This window comes from Colletotrichum destructivum, chromosome 3 (genome assembly GCF_034447905.1).
Source record: "Colletotrichum destructivum chromosome 3, complete sequence".
Taxonomy (NCBI): Eukaryota; Fungi; Ascomycota; class Sordariomycetes; order Glomerellales; family Glomerellaceae; genus Colletotrichum; species Colletotrichum destructivum.
The window spans coordinates 1326264-1343750 of record NC_085898.1 but is presented as its reverse complement, the minus strand read 5'-3'; the positions used below and the strand labels follow the sequence as shown (position 1 = coordinate 1343750).

Here is a 17487-nt window from a genome sequence, read left to right as displayed (position 1 = left end):
GGAGAGACAACTCGGACATGAAGTAAACCTGCGAGGGAAAAATGCGTCGATTGCGGTCTTTTTAGGCTGCCCGGATCCGTAGTTGGGGAGAAGAACCTCCCGGGAATGCCTAGGGATTGCTGGACGTAACAGACAACGTTTAGTGAGATGTGTGACCAAGGCGGTTCATCCCGAGATTCTACAGAGAGTTGTTATTCAAAGAAAAAACACCAACACGATGAGACACAGAGTACGCAAGTGCTGCTATGGATGAGAGGATAAGAGCGACTAGGGGGCGTTTGGAAGATGCTAACAGGCCGGATTCCGATGTTCAAGGACATCCCTAAAGGCCTTAGGGCTAAGTTCAAAATTCTATATCAGTCGAGTTTTGATTCCTCTTTCCGTCGTTCTGTTCGTGGATGTGTCCAGGTCAGAATCGTCAAGAGACGCCGTGGACTGGCCAGCGATCAACTCGTCCTCTCTGTTACATGTCCAGCTGAGCAACGCATATCGATGCCAGGAAGGATGTCGTTTCCCATGATGTTGTAAGAAACCACAGAGACCGATTTCTAAGCGCTTTGCCTTCAAATGCTTGTATTCACGCAGTCATAGTCCCATGGTACGCTCTATGCGTCAACAACCGCCAGTCCGTAGTCAACAAGACTGGCCTGGTCAGAGAGCCATGAACCTCTCCTCATGACTCCGCCCTCCTAAAGACTTTCACCGGCATCCCCTCCTTGGGATGGGACGTGATCTGCGTGCCCGTCATCCACTGGAACCCCTTCTCGCCCAGCACCTCGGGCGCGTCGGCGGCAAACTGCGGCACGATGTCCAGCTCCCTCGCCGTCAGCGCCAGGATGAGGCGCATCTCCACCATGGCGAGCTCCTGTCCAATGCAGTTCCTCGGCCCGAGCTCGAAGGGGCGGAACGCGCTCTTGGGCGGGTACAGAGGGTCTCCCTCCCGGGCGAGCCAGCGCTCGGGGACGGCCTCGTGCGGCCGCGGCCAGAAGGCGTCCCAGCGGTGCATCGTCTGGGACGCGGCAAAGAGCATCCAGCCGTCGGTCGGGAACCGCTCGCCCGTCTCGGGCTGCGTGAGGACGACGTCGGCGGACCCCTGCCTCACGGTGCCGACGGGCGGGTAGAGGCGCAGCGTCTCCTTGAGGACGGCGTTGGTGTAGGTCAGCCGGTTCAGCAGCGCCGGGTTCTCGACGATGCGCGAGGCCGCGAGGGCGGCGTCCGTGCCGAGGACCTCGTCGTGCTCGGCGCGCGTCTTGGCGAGGATGGCCGGGTACCTGTGGAAGAGGTAGTACGCGAAGCACAACGTGCTGGCCGTGGTGTCGTGGCCAGCGAGCAGGAAGATCTTGAGCTGCGAGATGGCCATGTCGGCGAACTGCACGTCCAACGTACCCTTGGACTCGGAGCTTCCGGAGCCGGCCGCCGCCGCCGCCGCCGAGACCTCCTTGACGTACGAAGTGATGGCGAGGCTGTTGACGGTCTTGGGCCCGTCGCTGTTCTGCTCGTGCACGTTCTCGTGCAGCTGGCGCTCGATGTGAGGCAGGATCTCGCGCTTCATGACGTGGTTGTGATAGCGCATCACGAGAGGGCGGATGGGGTTGATGGACTTGAGGAAGTTGGCCGGCCCGTTGTCCGTGATCAGGAGGCTTATCTGCTTCTGGAGGGCAACAAAGAGGCGAGAATCGGTCGTCTGGGCGTGGAGACGCGTGCCGCTGTGTGGTGATGACGCAAACCAGTGATTAGTGTCGAACGAGAAGCCCGGGATCACCGGTTCACAGTGAAGAGCAAACTTACAGTACGGCGCGGCCGATGATGTCCACCGTCGCCTTCATCATGCCGGCCTCCAACGGCACCGTCTCCCCCGAGTCGGCGAGGCGCTCGAGCGACTCCCTCATGACCAGCGCCTCCTCGACCATGGCGGGCACCAGAGAGAGGATGTTGCGGGCCGAGAAGCCCGGGTTGAAGACGGCGCGCCACGTCTTCCAGGTCGGGCCCTCCATGTTGACGAGGTCGTTGTTGCCGGTCAGGGGCTCGAACTCCTCCTTCATCATCGGGTGCTTGGGCAGCGAGCGGGCCTGGGTGAACTGGTCGGCGATCTGCGGGTGGAAGACGGCGAGCATGGGCGGCCCAATCGGCCATGTGTCGATGTAGACGACGCCCTTCTTGCACAGGTCCGGGTGCTGCTGCAGGAGGAGCAGGGGCATGACTTGGCCCGAGAGGCCCGGGGGCTGCTTCGCCATCATGGTGCCGATGACGAGCAGGTGGCCGAAGAGAAAGGAGTGAGGGAGCATTTCCTGCTGGCTATCAGCGTCTTGTCTGGCATGATGATCTGGGATTGAGTGGCAAGTCAAGTCAAGTCAAGTCAAGTCAGTGGTCACTCATGGTGTTCATAGCAACGTACCACTCCATGTTCTTTTGAGACGGCGCGGACTTTGGTTCGGACTTGGTACAGACGGACGAAGAACTTGACGATGTAGCCAGCCGCGAGAATGCCCAGCGCCCGAAACAAGAGGCCCAGAGACAGCTCCATGGTTGAACGGAGAGAGAGAGAGAGAGACAGTGAGAGAGACGTGTCTGACAACACTCGCCACTCTCCTGGGCTATCGATTCAGTAGTCTGCGTGATGCTCTCAATACCCTTCTTCTATCAACAAAGGCGCACGTTGATATCGATGTCCGTCCTCGGGCGTCCTTCTTATAAATGAGAGGTCTGTGAATGGCCGGAGCGGGGTTGCGTGCGCTGTTGTCTTTGTGCGGGCAGGGATTCGGTCGTCAAGAGGACGAACTGTGTTTATATTAGTGCGGAAACCACAACAACCTAATTATTGGCGCCGACAGGGATACGCGCTGGCGCCTCGGTTTCGGCAAATAATGTTGTCCATTTCCGTTGCCGCTTGGGGTGGGACGTCGTCATCAGGGCGTTGGGTATTGAATTACAGATACAGATACAGATACAGATCCTAATTACATGGTTCTATGGTGATTGGTTATACACAATTCGCCTATCAACGTTTCCCTACAAGTAACGTCAAGCACCCACATTTGGCCCCCCCCCCACATTTGGCCCCCCCAAAAATGCCTCACCACCACCACCAGCCTCCTGTTTTCTCCAACTTCATCACATCACAACATTCACAGTTTTCAACCGAATGGCTTCATATTTTCTATATACCCTTTTCTAGTCCTTATAGGCCAATACACTAAGTATAAGGTCAACCAGGCCTTAGATGCTGTTGCTAATAGCCAGTCTATCTACAAGGCATCATCTAAATAGGGGATCCTAAGATCAACACTTCGTCATCAACTCCAAGGCACCTAAGCAAGGGCAGCTGCATTTTCTAACCTTTAGAGGCTTTCCCCTAATCAGGAGGCTAAGCTAGCTAAATAGGTGCAAATCCAGCATGCCCTTAGGCTTGCTCCAACCTATCAGCAGGTAAAGGTATTTGCAGAAAGGATCCTTTATACTATAGGGGATACAGATCCTCTAGGAAAGCAATAGATCTAAGGCTTTAAAAGAAGAAACCTATTAATTAAGGTCTAGAGAAGTTGCCTTATTAACTCTAGACGTATTAATAGAGCATCTACTAAGGTCATTAAGGACTAGTTTAAACTCCTTACTATACTAGAGATTAAGGGTATTAAACTAGCTAACAGATATAACATAGATAAGACTAGTATCCTTAAGGGCTAGGGATCTAATAGGCTGGTGCTAGGGATAGCTAAGACAAAGTCTGTCTGCAAGAAACAGCCTAGATTAAGGGCATAGGTGTCTATTATTAAATGCATCTCTACTATAGGCTATACCCTAAATCCCCTTATTATATATAAGAGTAAGACAGTCTAGCAGCAGTAGTTTCCTCTAGATCTTAGCCCTTATAAAGGATAGCAGTTTGTTACGGTCGGCTTTCTGTGGTAGTGTCTATTAGCAGAAGCTGAGGCAACGAAGCTGGGGAACAGTGCTGTAAGTCGTGCTGAAAGGATCAGGTCTTCAGAGGATACGGTGATCAGTCGTATACTCAACAAGGGGTTGTAACGTTGGTCACTAGTAAAGGGTGCCAAGAGTATCCAAGGGGATAATCACAAAGTTGATTGCTAAAGAGCTATAGAAGATAATCTATCTATGTAGAATAAATGTCCTTATATCCTTATTCTTCTTGTTGGTGTCCCCAAGGTCCTATTAGTATCTTAGCAGAGTGATTAAGTGTAGTGGGTCTAAGGTGAGTTGCTTACTTGGTGATTACCTTAAGTAATTACCTTATCTCTTAATCACTTTCTTATCATTATGTGACCTTTTATTGTTCTTCTGTTCTGCTCCGTAAGCGCTGTTAGCATGCATATGAAGCGTGCTGTCCCTTGTTTCCTTGCAAGGGGTTGTTCTAGGTGGTTATGTTAACTAACGCTTTTTAGGTTGTAACATTAGGTCCCTCCTCTAAAGGTCTAGTCCCTTAGACCTATATAGGTAAGTGGGTTCCTGTTGTGGGGTGTGTTTGGTCGTTCTTCCTTTCTTTATCCTTTTTCTCCATTATGTCGGCATTTAACGTGGCAAGCCTAGAAAGTCTTCCTAAGAAGGCAAAGTTAACAAAGCGCTATCTTACTGATTCTCTGAAGATTTGTGGTCAAGGTATTGAAATTGATATGCTGTGCAGTAATTATCGTTCTAAGGGGATTTATTGCAAAATGCTTGCAGGTTACTTAAAATGTTACAAGTATACTTATTAAGGTCGTCCTTGCAATAGAGACAACAATGCAATTTGCAAATATAAGTTTCTATTAATGTTTTCTAATTGTGTTGTTTTCTGATAGTAGTAGTGGATCGTCTGTTAAATAAAGCAGATCGTTTGGACAAGGCTGAGGAGCAAGAGGAAGCGTTGCTTTGTTAAAAAGCTAAAATATTGCAAAAACAAGCAGAGGTTTTTTGTTAGGCTTAGGCTAAGATAGATAAGTCTCTAGCGCGGCTGGATCGTCTGCGTAAGGAGAAGCGTATAGTGTTCAAGAAGGGGCGTAAGGCAGCAAAAGAATAGCCTGCAGACCCTGTTATGGATCCTGTTGTTGAGGCTACTTATGTGGTTTAATCGAATGGTGGTTGGGGTGCTGTGGACTTGTCGTTTCTTCCTCCTAGGGATGCTAGTGATTTATCCTGGATGTCTAGGGGCGTTAGCGACCTGTTTTCTGACTTCCCTGAACTAGTTCCTGCTGCGCCTGAGCGTTGTAGAAGTCCTAGAGCAGCTGCTAGGAGTGCTAGAGGTTCTTGACTAGTTCCTATAAGTTGTCTTTGTGCCTGTAGTTTTTCCATTTAATGAGATACTTATTATAACCATCTTTGTTCCTGTGGTTAATGATTCGTTCGACTTCGTACTCTGGTTCGTTGGGTTCTACAATGATGCAGTCTTTGGTGTGTGATCCGCGTGGTGCTGGTTTAAGGAGTGCGATGTGAAAGACTAGGTGGATTTTCATTGTGTTAGGTAGCTTAAGTTTGTAGTTAACTGTTGAAACCTTTTGGATGATTTCAAAAGGTCTAAGTTTTTTGTAGTCTAACTTGTTGCTAGGTCGTTTGGTTTTGATATTTCATTGTATAAGGTAGGCGCTATCTCCCTCTTCTAAGGATGGTCCTCTAATCCTTAAAGTGTTAGCGTACTTTCTTATTTGTTCTCTAACAAATTCTAAATCTTGGGAGACGTTTGTCTGGATTTTGCGAATTTTGTTGATCTTAGCTACAGCCTTTAGGGCCTGTGGTCCTTCGCGTGGTTCTCTATGTGCTGTAGGTTTAAATCTGTAGTTTAGGTAGAATAGGGAGTGGAGAGTGCTTTCTTTAACTGCGCTGTTGTAGGCAAACTGGGCTGTTGGTAGCAGTAGTACCCAGTTGTCTTGATTGTAGTTGACATAGCATTGTAGATACTGTTCAAGTATCTAGTTGATTCGTTCGGTCTGACTATTAGTCTGCAGGTGGAAAGAGGTAGACAGTTTATAGTCTGCACCAAGTTGCAAAATCAGAGATTTCTAAAACTTCAAAGTAAACAGCTTGTCTCTGTCTGACACAATTTTGTTGGGTAGTCTGTGGTTGCTGATGATGTACTTTAAAAACGTGTACGCAAGGTCTTCTGCTGTGCTTGCTTCTAGGTATAAAATAAAGTAAGCGTATTTAGTGAGTTAGTCTACAATAACTAAAACGCTGTTGTAATAGACCTTTGTAAGTGGTTCTCTTGACTTTAGTAGTTTAACAATAAAGTCTAAAGAGATTAAATGCCATGCTGCTAGTAGTACTAGCAGTAGCTGAATAAGTCTGTAGGGCTTGTGTAGACTGTTCTTGCTTTTCTTGCAGAGTTTGCAATCCCAAATTGCGTCTGCAACGTTTTATCTTGTTACTTGCTGGTTGTAGTGTTGTCAAATTCGTTTCCAGGTCTTAGTAACTCCTTGGTGTCCATGTGCTTAAGCACTGTAAATCTCTCTGATTATCTTATGCGTTATTCTGTTGGTTGTGCCAATTATAACTCATCTAGCAATCATAAGTAGCTTCTGTGCTAAAACAAGGTCTCTATTCTTGTCTGTCTTAAGGATGACTTATGTCTCCTCTAGGACAGGAACTTTGTGATCCGTCCTTCTGCTAAAAGCGTCGGCTCTGCCGTTGTCAGTTCCTTTTCTGTAGATGATCCTGAAGTTGTATTTTGAAAGGAATTCTGACCATCTGACTTGTCGTTTGTTTAAGTTCTTAGAGGTTGTGAAATGTGCAAGGTTCTTGTGATCCGTGTACACAAGAACTTTGTGTTTTATACTAGATAGTTGTAGTCTCTACTTATAGAATGCTTTAATAATTGCTATAAGTTCTTTGTTGTAGATCTAGTAGTTCAATTCCGGTCTGTAGAATGCTTTAGAGAAGAAGGCATAAGGATGCAGTCTTCCTTCTTCGTCGCGTTGTCCAAGTTGTCCACCTATAGCAAAGTCTAAGGCATTAGTCTTAACTTCAAAAGGTTTATCTAGGTCTAGGATTCAAGTGACAGGTTCTAAGGATACTTATTGTTTAACTTTCTCAAATGCGTCGTTGCGTTCTTTAGTCTATTTAAACAGGGTGTCTTTTTGTGTAAGGTTTTAGATGCACTGCATGCTTCCTGCGTAATTTTTAAGGAATTGTTAATAGAAATTAACGAATCCTAGGAACAATTAGACGTCCTTGATGTTCTGGGGTGTAGGCTAGTCCCTGACTGCCTGTACTTTCTTTGCTTCTATCTTGATTTGTTTTAGTGTGATGGTGTATCCTAGGAAGTCGACTTTCTTACTGTGGAATTTGCACTTCTCTGCTTCTACTAGTAGCTTGGCGTCTTGGAGCTTCTGAAGGACTTTGTGTACGTGTTCCTTGTGTAGCTTAAGGGTAGGTAAGAAGATGAGGATGTCGTTGAGGTAGATGACAACAAATATGTCGATAAATTCACTAAGGACGTGGTTGATCATGGTTTAGAAGGTAGCAGGTGCGTTGGTAAGTCCGAAAGGCATGACAAGGTACTTAAAGAGTCCTTTGCGTGTTTGGAACGCTGTTTTCTATTCTTCACCTTCCTTTATTTAGATTAGGTTGTAGGCTCCTTTGAGGTTAAGGGCTGTAAACTAGTTTGCTCTATATAGCAAATCTCAGAGTTCTAAGATAAGTAGTAGCAGGTAATAATTCTTCTTTGTAATGCTGTTAAGCTGTTAGTAGTTAACGTATAGTTGTAACTTGCTATTCTTTTTTAGTACAAATAGGATAGGGTATCCTGCTAATGACTTAGAGGGCCTAATGTATCCTTTCTTGAGGTTCTTATCAAGGTACTTGTTAAGTGCCTTGCGTTCTGTTTCATTAAGTCCATATATTGGATGGAACTTTAGGTAGGAGCCTTTAATAAGAGGGATCTTGTGATCGTAAGGTCTATGCTCTAGTAAGCCTGTTTCTAGTTCTAGGGCAAACAGCTTTTTGTGCTTCCAGTACTCCTCTGGAATAGCTAGGAGTGGATCTGATCCCTGATCTAATGCTGCTAGGGCTACTGTCTTAGAAGGCTGTATCTCCTGGAGATAGGCAAGGTATTGTGTTTGTAGTTTCTGTAGTAGTATATTGTTAAGAGGTGCTCTAAAAGATTTGTTTAAGGCCTAACTCTTGCAGTGCTGCTTAGTGACTAAATCTGTCTATTGGAGTTAGCTGGTTCTCTAATCTATTTGTAGGTTGTGCTTTTGTAACTATGTGATTCCTAGGATGACGTTGATGTCTCCTATCTCTGTAATGTTGAATTGGAGTTCTTCTTTCTGGCTATGAACTTGCAAAGGGAGGTGCACTATCTCTAAAACAATGAGTCTGCCACTGTACTTGACTTGTTCTCCTTTAACTGTCTGTAATGCGTATAGGCGTTCCTTTTTTTGCTATGGTATCTGTCGTTTATTTACTAGTCTGGGTGAGATGAAGTTTCCTTGGGCGCTGCTGTCGATGATTGCGTGTGCCTGCTGTCCTTGGACCTTGATGTCTAGGTTGAAATGTGCTGCGTCGTAAGTTGCACATAGGGTCTTGTGGGTTGTTGCCGTACGTTGCCCTTCTATCGTAGGCGTCTTCAGTTTTTTGACTGTTGAGTTCCTTTCTTCTGTGCCTTCCGCTAGGCCTTTGCCTTAGCTTTGGAGTGGATGAGGCATTTGTTGTGTTTGCATTCTTGCCATCCCTTGTCGTTGTTGTAGTACAACATGGGGTATTTGGGGTCTAGAGTGAAGGTTGCGATGTTTCCTTCCTTGTAGTATTGCATTATCTAGAATAGGAGTTGTCTGCATAGGTAGACATCCTGAATAGGTTCTTTAGTGTATTGTTAAGGGTAGAAGTAGAACTTCTTCTTGCCCTTCCTGTGTATTTTGCAGTTATTATCTAGATATTCTGCCTAAAAGAGGTCTTTGTAGTCCTTATAGTTGGGGTTTAGTAGGGGGTAGTCTCCTAGTATAAGTAGTGTAGGCAGGTAGTTCTTCTTATATGCTGTCCTATAAAACTAGACTAACTGGTTATTATTCTTAGGGTAGATAATCTAGTATTCTGGTTGCTTTAGGGGTTCTAGGTTCTCTTCTTTGGAACTAGATGTAATGTAGGTCTTGTAGTACTGACTAGGGATGATTCTGTAGTTGGTTGTTTCTTCTGAATTGTAGTTCAAGCTGTCTGACCCTTGCAGGTGGTTGCTTGCAGCGCGTTTGTATGCTTCCCTTTCTTGGGGGGTCTATGTTTGTGGATCTCTTGGGTCGGCTGCTGCAACTTGGTTGAGCGCAGTAATGTCAATCTTGCCGTCCGATGTTATCAGGCCTTAAAGGGCTGGTCTCTTGACTTCTTTAAGCTGTTCTGTCTGGAGCATCTTATTGAGTTGTTTATTGATTTTGCGTGTGAGTTTTTAGTTAGGGCCCCTTTGCATTATAGCAAGGGTTCTTGGTTGTTCTTGGGCTTCCTTCTTCTCAGGGGTGTTGTCCTTCTTAAGTCCTTTCCTTGCGTCAGGGATCTTTTGGTAGGTTGCAATCCTGCAGGCTTGTTGTAGGATGTTAACGCACTGTTGTTAGTGTTCCTTAGGGGTTTTGCATATCCCTGTCTTCTTGTAGCCTAACCTGGTCATAGCTAGAGTCTAGGGGGTCTTAGGATACCATCCTAATTGTTCTTTGCTGTCTTAGTAGGTAAGGCAGTTGTCGTCATAGCACGCAGTCCATAAGAGTAAGGCGTAGGGGGTGTCTTTATTAGCAATATTGATTTGTCAGCCTTTCTTAGGTACTAGTTGGAATTGCTGCTTCTTAGGTTGTCAGCATTCTCTAGCTATATATCCTAGCTTGTTGCAGTTGTAGCACTTGAAGTCTTATGTCTTGTTGTCTTTCTAGGCTACACTAAGGTCTATAGGGCTGCTGTAGTATCTATAGGCAGTGCTGTTGCAATTTTGGTTGTTCTGCCAGTAGTTTCCTCTAGGGCGCTTGGCTTGCCTGTTGCGCTAAGGGTGGTTCTGCTGGAATTGTTGTTAAGGTTGCTATTAGTATTTCTTAGCTGAGTTGGCTAGGGCTTGCTTCTTGCCTTTCTCCTTGCATTGTTTATAGAGGCAGTTGTCAATTTTAATAGCAAGTTTAGCATACTAAAGGAAGTCTTCTAGGCAATTAAGCTTGACGATCTTATCCTTAACTTCATCCTTTAAGTTGCTGTAGAACATAAAGATCTTAGTGTCTTCAGTGAGCTTAAGCTAGGTGCAGAGTCTTCTAAATTCTGCTGCGTAGGCAGTAGCAGACTTAGTCTAGCGTAAGTAGGCTAAGTCTCTTTCTGCTTGTCGTAATTCATCAGGATCCTAGAACAGGGATTTCAAGGCGTCTTCAAATCCTTAGAAATTAGCAAATATGTCCCTAACTTTGCTGGAGCAATAGTTAAGGGTCTTGTTGTTAAGATACTCTTTAAGGAAGGGTTTAAACCACTAAAGGGCTTACCCTTGCAAGAAGGTTGCAGCATGGATGACTCTTTTAGTTCTACTACAAAAGTTTCCCTAGTAGAAATTCTAATAGTTCTTAACTTAGATAAGGAATCCCTTAAGTGTCCCTAGGGTTCCGTCATAGGTGATAGGTAAGTTAAGCTTGAGTTTCTCACGTCTATCTACTGGAGTCTGGATGATGTTGGCTATAGCTTGGAGGGTCTAGACCTCCTGCTAAAGGGATGTAGCTTGGTCTGCTTTGTTCTTTAGAATCTTAGTTTGTTCTATAAGTTTGTTAATAAGTTTCTAAGTAGTGGCTAGGTTGTTGTCGTTTCGTCCTAGTTTAGCGCAAATCTGGTTGTAGACTTTGCTAGTAAGAGAGACTTCTCTGTTGGTGTCAGGTTGAAGTTCAGGCAGACAGAAGTCCTCTATGGTCTGGTTCTCAGCTAATTCCTGGGTGAGGTTCCTGGCTTGTCGCTGGCCCTAGGAGCCAGAGCTGGAAGTAGGAGTGTAACAAGTGGCTATTTTGTTAATACTATTTGTTAGCTTTATAGGGTCAACTTACTAAACAGAAGCAATTAAAGTGTTACAGTCAGCTTTCTGTGGTAGTGTCTATTAGCAGAAGCTGAGGCAACAAAGCTAGGGAACAGTGCTGTAAGTTGTGCTAAAAGGATCAGGTCTTTAGAGGATACAGTAATTAGTTGTATACTCAACAAGGGGTTGTAACGTTGGTCACTAGTGAAGGGTGCTAAGAGTATCTAAGGGGATAATCACAAAGTTGATTGCTAAAGAGCTATAGAAGATAATCTATCTATGTAGAATAAATATCCTTATATCCTTATTCTTCTTGTTGGTGTCCCTAAGGTCCTATTAGTATCTCAGCAGAGTGATCAAGTGTAGTAGGTCCAAGGTGAGTTGCTTACTTGGTGATGATGATGATGATGATGTATTTAACGTCCAGAGTAAAAGGGACGTGCCGGGCGGTACCGACATGGTCTATCCTAATCTAAACTATTTTACAGGCTGCCGTCTTCACCTAACGTTCCTGGTCAATGACTCGGGCAGATTTCGGAAAAGAAATTGGTCGCCTCCATCCATTCGCACAGAAGAGAAGCTCCCTGCGTAGTACCTAGCAGAAAATCTATGCTTGCCTTCGCCATACGTCGGCGGAGATGCCGCGGGGTGGCCTTACGGCCACGCTTGCAGAAGTAGAAGTGTACTGGGGTTTTGCGTCTTCCGCAACTGCAGTGAAGTAGTGCGTCTTGGTGGGCAAATCTCTCGTGGTACGCTGCAAAGTCTCCATGATGCGATCTTGCCGCATATAGCCTTCCTAGCAGATGCCGAGGAAGGCGAAGTTCGGGGGGCTTGGGATGAGGACTTATCCCAAGGTCGGCATACTGCCGAGGGCAGATTGACGGCCATCTCCTAGCGAAAGCCTGCAGATCGGCTGCTCTGGACTCCCGCTTCAGGTGCGCCAATGTAGGCTGTGGCTGTGATTCTGGGGTTTGTCTGCAGGCCTCCTTGGCAAGAGCGTCTGCTTCCTCGTTTCCAGCTATTCCCGTGTGTCCAGGGCACCACCAAATGTATACCCTGCCAGGCATCGTCCAGCTTGTCCGTCCTCTCTGTGCCCAAGAGGCGGAGAGCTCACTAAAGGCCCTAAACCTAGCCTGGCTGCTTCCTGGGCTCCGGGTGACGAGTCTGGCTGCGACTGCGAGGTTATCGAGGCAGATGTGAACATTGTCTGCCATCCGCGCCGTGGGAGACCTCATGGCTTCCAGTAGGCCCCGGAAAGCGGCTTGCGCTTCTGCGTCAAAGACCTCCGTCTGGTGGCCGAGCGGCTCTGATCCTCGGAAGATCTGCCGTGTGGCCTGGTACCCAACCCAGCCTGCTCCGGCGGCGGTTCTGCTACCGTCCACCATTAGGGAACCGTCAGTATAGACAACAATGTCCCGCTTTGAGAATGTTCCCAGTCTACCTGTAAAGGCGGTGGCCAGTTCATCCTTGGTCTTCCTTGGTTCATAGCCGACCATGCTCAGGGCTGTGTGCCAGTCGGCTGAGCGCTCCCAAGGCGGTAGCTCTAGCGGGTCGATGTATTCGGCATTTCTCTCGATAAGGCTTGCCATTCGCCGCAGTCTTGAGTCCGGTCCGGGCCTGTCTCCGAGCCTCGTTCGGAGGGGGTGTCGATCGTCAAGGCGATGGATCCTTACAGAGGCTTTATGGAGCTTCGCATCTAGCATCACCTCTGCTGGGGGCAGGGCAGCTTCACGCTGTAGGATCAGTACAGGCGTCGTTCTATACACAGGAAGTGCAGCTCGAATAGCCTTGGCCTGCGTAATATCAAGTTGGTTGAGTAGGCCGTTGACCCCGTTCGAGGCGATGTGCCCATTCTTGATCCGATTCCTGCCCGGCCACCATGCCTCTGATGCATAGTACTGAATGGGCAATACGCAGGAGGCAATAGCACGGCGCAGCAGGTGTGCCGGCGCGCCCCAGGCGGTGTTCCCTAGTCCCCGTAGTCCGTTGACCACTTGGCATGCTTTGGCGCAGTGGCCTTTCACATGGTTCTTGAAAGTGAGTCTCCGGTCGAAGTGGACCCCAAGCCACCGTAGTGAGGCCCCTTGATTGACGGCCTGAACTGTGTGCTGTCTCCCGTCCAACAGTCTGACGGTTATTGGCGGGTTTGTATTTTTTGGTCTCTTGGTGAAGTGGATGAGCTCGGATTTATCGGTGTCGAAAGTGATGCCCTCTAACGCCCCCCATTCTTGGGCTTCTTCCCATTCTTTCGCTAGCAGAGCACAATTGTCCTCTAGTGAGGTTGAGCTTGCCATGATGGCAATGTCGTCGGCGTAGCCAAATCGAGACCGCTTCCTGCCTGGATGAACAGTGCCCAGCTTGAATAAGGGTTCGATGTAAAGCATGAAGAGGATGGGGGACACGGGCGAGCCCTGTGGTAGCCCACACTCAAGGTCGAAGACGTCCCCCATCTCTCCGTCTAGTCTTATTCTTGCTCTTCTCCCGAGGACGAAACTCGAGACCCACCGCACGAGGTTCTCCGGCCATCCTTGGCATCGGAGGCGTCGGATCAGCCTCCCTGGCAGCACAGCGTCGAAGGCCCCTCTGATGTCGAGCGTAAGCATAGAGGTGACAAGACCTCTTTGCCAGGCACACTCGATATCGTGGATGGCCGCGGCGATGAGGTCGCTACACGAGCGGAGGGGGAGGGCCCCGAACTGTTGGTCGTGCAGTACCCGGAACTTGACTGTGATCCAGGCAAGCCTTCTTGCGACAAGTCTCTCCAAGCCTTTTCCGAGCACAGACAACAGCGCGATTGGTCTATACGAGCGCGGGAGCGCCCTGTCTCTCTTGCCCGGTTTAGGCAGGATGACTAGGATAGCTTCTTTGAAACAGGTGGGATGCCAGCCCTCGCATACGCATCCGCTGTAGAGCCGGAAGACGATATCCTCGATAACGGGCCACGCTGTCTTGAGGACGGCCGTTGTGATTCCGTCGGACCCGGGGGTGGTGCTTCTCGCAGAGAAGATTGACGTTTGTACCTCGTCTTTTGTAACATGCGGGAAAGGAAGATTGGCTTCCAGGCGAGGTCCTGGGCTCTCTGCTGGTATGTCCGTGGAGATAGCAGCATTTCTGAGGAGGACGCGGGCGAACAGATCCCGCTTCTCCTTCGGCTGTGAGATGAGCGCGGTTGGATTGCTCCCATCCCGGAGTGGAGGGGTCTGGAAGGATCCCTTAGCCTTCTGCCACCCGACCATTTCAAACACGTCTTTGCCAGTGGAGGCTGCGGCGATCTTTCCTCTCCAGTACGTGTCCTTAGAGCGCCGCAGCTGATGGAGAAAGTCCTGTTTCAGAGCGTCCTCCTCGTTTCGCTCCCATTGACAATCTATTCCCAAGGCGCAGAGTCTTGCCACAGTTGCTCTCTTGGTCGTGTAGGCTCGGTGTTTTCGCCTGCAGTTCTCGTCCCAGTATGGTCTCCCAGGTCCTCTGCCAAGCGCACGCCTTGTAGAAGCCGTAAGCGCTTCTACAAGGCAATCTGTGAGCTGCTGTGCTAGCATGTCCAGAGCCTGTGGGTCTCTTGCGTTGCTTGCAGTATGGCGCATGGGATGTATATTTCGCTGAAGGATGTCGAGGAAGAGCTTCTCGTCCATCGTGTCAAGCCGGAACCTCCCCGGGGTTGGGTCGACCGGATCGGTTAGGGCCAAGGGGACCCGGGTCAGCAGGCTTTCGTGGTCTGACGTTGTGTGTAGGGACGTTTCTATGCTGGTGGATGCCCCGTGGAGGCTGCCGGACGCCCAGCATAGGTCTAACGTGTTGCCGTCCTTATGTGTGGCTTCACCTATCGGCGACAGGAGGACAAGGCCAACGGTTTCTGTCCATTCCACCAGGTCATCAGCGTCCGAGGAGCTGGTCGCCTCGGGTTGCCAGGTCCAATGATGGAGGTTGAAATCCCCCGCGACCAACACACGTTCCTGGTGTCCGGGTTGCCAGGCTGTTATGATATCCCTAATCGCTTGGCCTGGTCGCAGCGAGCCACAAGGGGCGTTGTACACGTTGATGACTGTGAGAACTTTCCGCTTTCCCGCCAGGAGTTGTAGGAAGAGCAGGTCTGTGGATGGGCTGGGCAGCGGGCGTGTTTGTACGCCCCGTAGTCCCGTTCCTCTGCGGAGGTAGGTGAGCACCCTGGGTCTGTCTTCAACCCAGTTGTCCACTGGGGTGAAAATCTCGAAACCCGGGTGGCATCTTGTGAGCCTTCTCTCTTCCGAGCGGATAGCGGGCTCTTGTAGTAGCAGTATGTCGACATGGGCCGCGTAGGCTAGATTCAGTGCCGTTTCGTGTGCGAGTGGTCGTCTGGCCACGTTCGCCTGCATGATCTGCAGGACTTTAGAGGGCCGCATTCTCCTGATGTCCCTCATTAGCTTGGTTGCAGTCCATCTCTTCTCCTCTTTCTCGGGATTGTTGATGCGACTGCTGGGTCGCAAATGCTTACTTGGTGATGATGATGATGATGATGTATTTAACGTCCAGAGTAAAAGGGACGTGCCGGGCGGTACCGACATGGTCTATCCTAATCTAAACTATTTTACAGGCTGCCGTCTTCACCTAACGTTCCTGGTCAATGACTCGGGCAGATTTCGGAAAAGAAATTGGTCGCCTCCATCCATTCGCACAGAAGAGAAGCTCCCTGCGTAGTACCTAGCAGAAAATCTATGCTTGCCTTCGCCATACGTCGGCGGAGATGCCGCGGGGTGGCCTTACGGCCACGCTTGCAGAAGTAGAAGTGTACTGGGGTTTTGCGTCTTCCGCAACTGCAGTGAAGTAGTGCGTCTTGGTGGGCAAATCTCTCGTGGTACGCTGCAAAGTCTCCATGATGCGATCTTGCCGCATATAGCCTTCCTAGCAGATGCCGAGGAAGGCGAAGTTCGGGGGGCTTGGGATGAGGACTTATCCCAAGGTCGGCATACTGCCGAGGGCAGATTGACGGCCATCTCCTAGCGAAAGCCTGCAGATCGGCTGCTCTGGACTCCCGCTTCAGGTGCGCCAATGTAGGCTGTGGCTGTGATTCTGGGGTTTGTCTGCAGGCCTCCTTGGCAAGAGCGTCTGCTTCCTCGTTTCCAGCTATTCCCGTGTGTCCAGGGCACCACCAAATGTATACCCTGCCAGGCATCGTCCAGCTTGTCCGTCCTCTCTGTGCCCAAGAGGCGGAGAGCTCACTAAAGGCCCTAAACCTAGCCTGGCTGCTTCCTGGGCTCCGGGTGACGAGTCTGGCTGCGACTGCGAGGTTATCGAGGCAGATGTGAACATTGTCTGCCATCCGCGCCGTGGGAGACCTCATGGCTTCCAGTAGGCCCCGGAAAGCGGCTTGCGCTTCTGCGTCAAAGACCTCCGTCTGGTGGCCGAGCGGCTCTGATCCTCGGAAGATCTGCCGTGTGGCCTGGTACCCAACCCAGCCTGCTCCGGCGGCGGTTCTGCTACCGTCCACCATTAGGGAACCGTCAGTATAGACAACAATGTCCCGCTTTGAGAATGTTCCCAGTCTACCTGTAAAGGCGGTGGCCAGTTCATCCTTGGTCTTCCTTGGTTCATAGCCGACCATGCTCAGGGCTGTGTGCCAGTCGGCTGAGCGCTCCCAAGGCGGTAGCTCTAGCGGGTCGATGTATTCGGCATTTCTCTCGATAAGGCTTGCCATTCGCCGCAGTCTTGAGTCCGGTCCGGGCCTGTCTCCGAGCCTCGTTCGGAGGGGGTGTCGATCGTCAAGGCGATGGATCCTTACAGAGGCTTTATGGAGCTTCGCATCTAGCATCACCTCTGCTGGGGGCAGGGCAGCTTCACGCTGTAGGATCAGTACAGGCGTCGTTCTATACACAGGAAGTGCAGCTCGAATAGCCTTGGCCTGCGTAATATCAAGTTGGTTGAGTAGGCCGTTGACCCCGTTCGAGGCGATGTGCCCATTCTTGATCCGATTCCTGCCCGGCCACCATGCCTCTGATGCATAGTACTGAATGGGCAATACGCAGGAGGCAATAGCACGGCGCAGCAGGTGTGCCGGCGCGCCCCAGGCGGTGTTCCCTAGTCCCCGTAGTCCGTTGACCACTTGGCATGCTTTGGCGCAGTGGCCTTTCACATGGTTCTTGAAAGTGAGTCTCCGGTCGAAGTGGACCCCAAGCCACCGTAGTGAGGCCCCTTGATTGACGGCCTGAACTGTGTGCTGTCTCCCGTCCAACAGTCTGACGGTTATTGGCGGGTTTGTATTTTTTGGTCTCTTGGTGAAGTGGATGAGCTCGGATTTATCGGTGTCGAAAGTGATGCCCTCTAACGCCCCCCATTCTTGGGCTTCTTCCCATTCTTTCGCTAGCAGAGCACAATTGTCCTCTAGTGAGGTTGAGCTTGCCATGATGGCAATGTCGTCGGCGTAGCCAAATCGAGACCGCTTCCTGCCTGGATGAACAGTGCCCAGCTTGAATAAGGGTTCGATGTAAAGCATGAAGAGGATGGGGGACACGGGCGAGCCCTGTGGTAGCCCACACTCAAGGTCGAAGACGTCCCCCATCTCTCCGTCTAGTCTTATT

At 49.5% G+C, this 17487-nt stretch overlaps 1 protein-coding gene across 1 annotated transcript; it reads right to left on the bottom strand.

The window, feature by feature from the left end:
* Positions 1–172: 172 nt before the first annotated feature.
* Positions 173–2736, bottom strand: CDEST_04500 (Putative cytochrome P450). Its single transcript, XM_062920659.1, has 3 exons — positions 2396–2736; positions 1789–2288; positions 173–1706 (listed from the first exon to the last, which is right to left on the bottom strand). Exons 1-3 carry the CDS (start codon positions 2522–2524, stop codon positions 674–676), a joined length of 1662 nt encoding a protein of 553 aa, XP_062776710.1. The 5' UTR covers positions 2525–2736; the 3' UTR covers positions 173–673.
* Between the last annotated feature and the right edge of the window lie 14751 nt (positions 2737–17487).

Coding starts and splice junctions, on each gene's coding strand:
- CDEST_04500 (XM_062920659.1), bottom strand. CDS start 2,524: ATGGAGCTGTCTCTGGGCCTCTTGTTTCGGGCGCTGGGCATTCTCGCG. Junction 2,289..2,395: donor TCTCAAAAGAACATGGAGTG/GTACGTTGCTAT, acceptor GATAGCCAGCAG/GAAATGCTCCCTCACTCCTT. Junction 1,707..1,788: donor ATCATCGGCCGCGCCGTACT/GTAAGTTTGCTC, acceptor ATCACCACACAG/CGGCACGCGTCTCCACGCCC.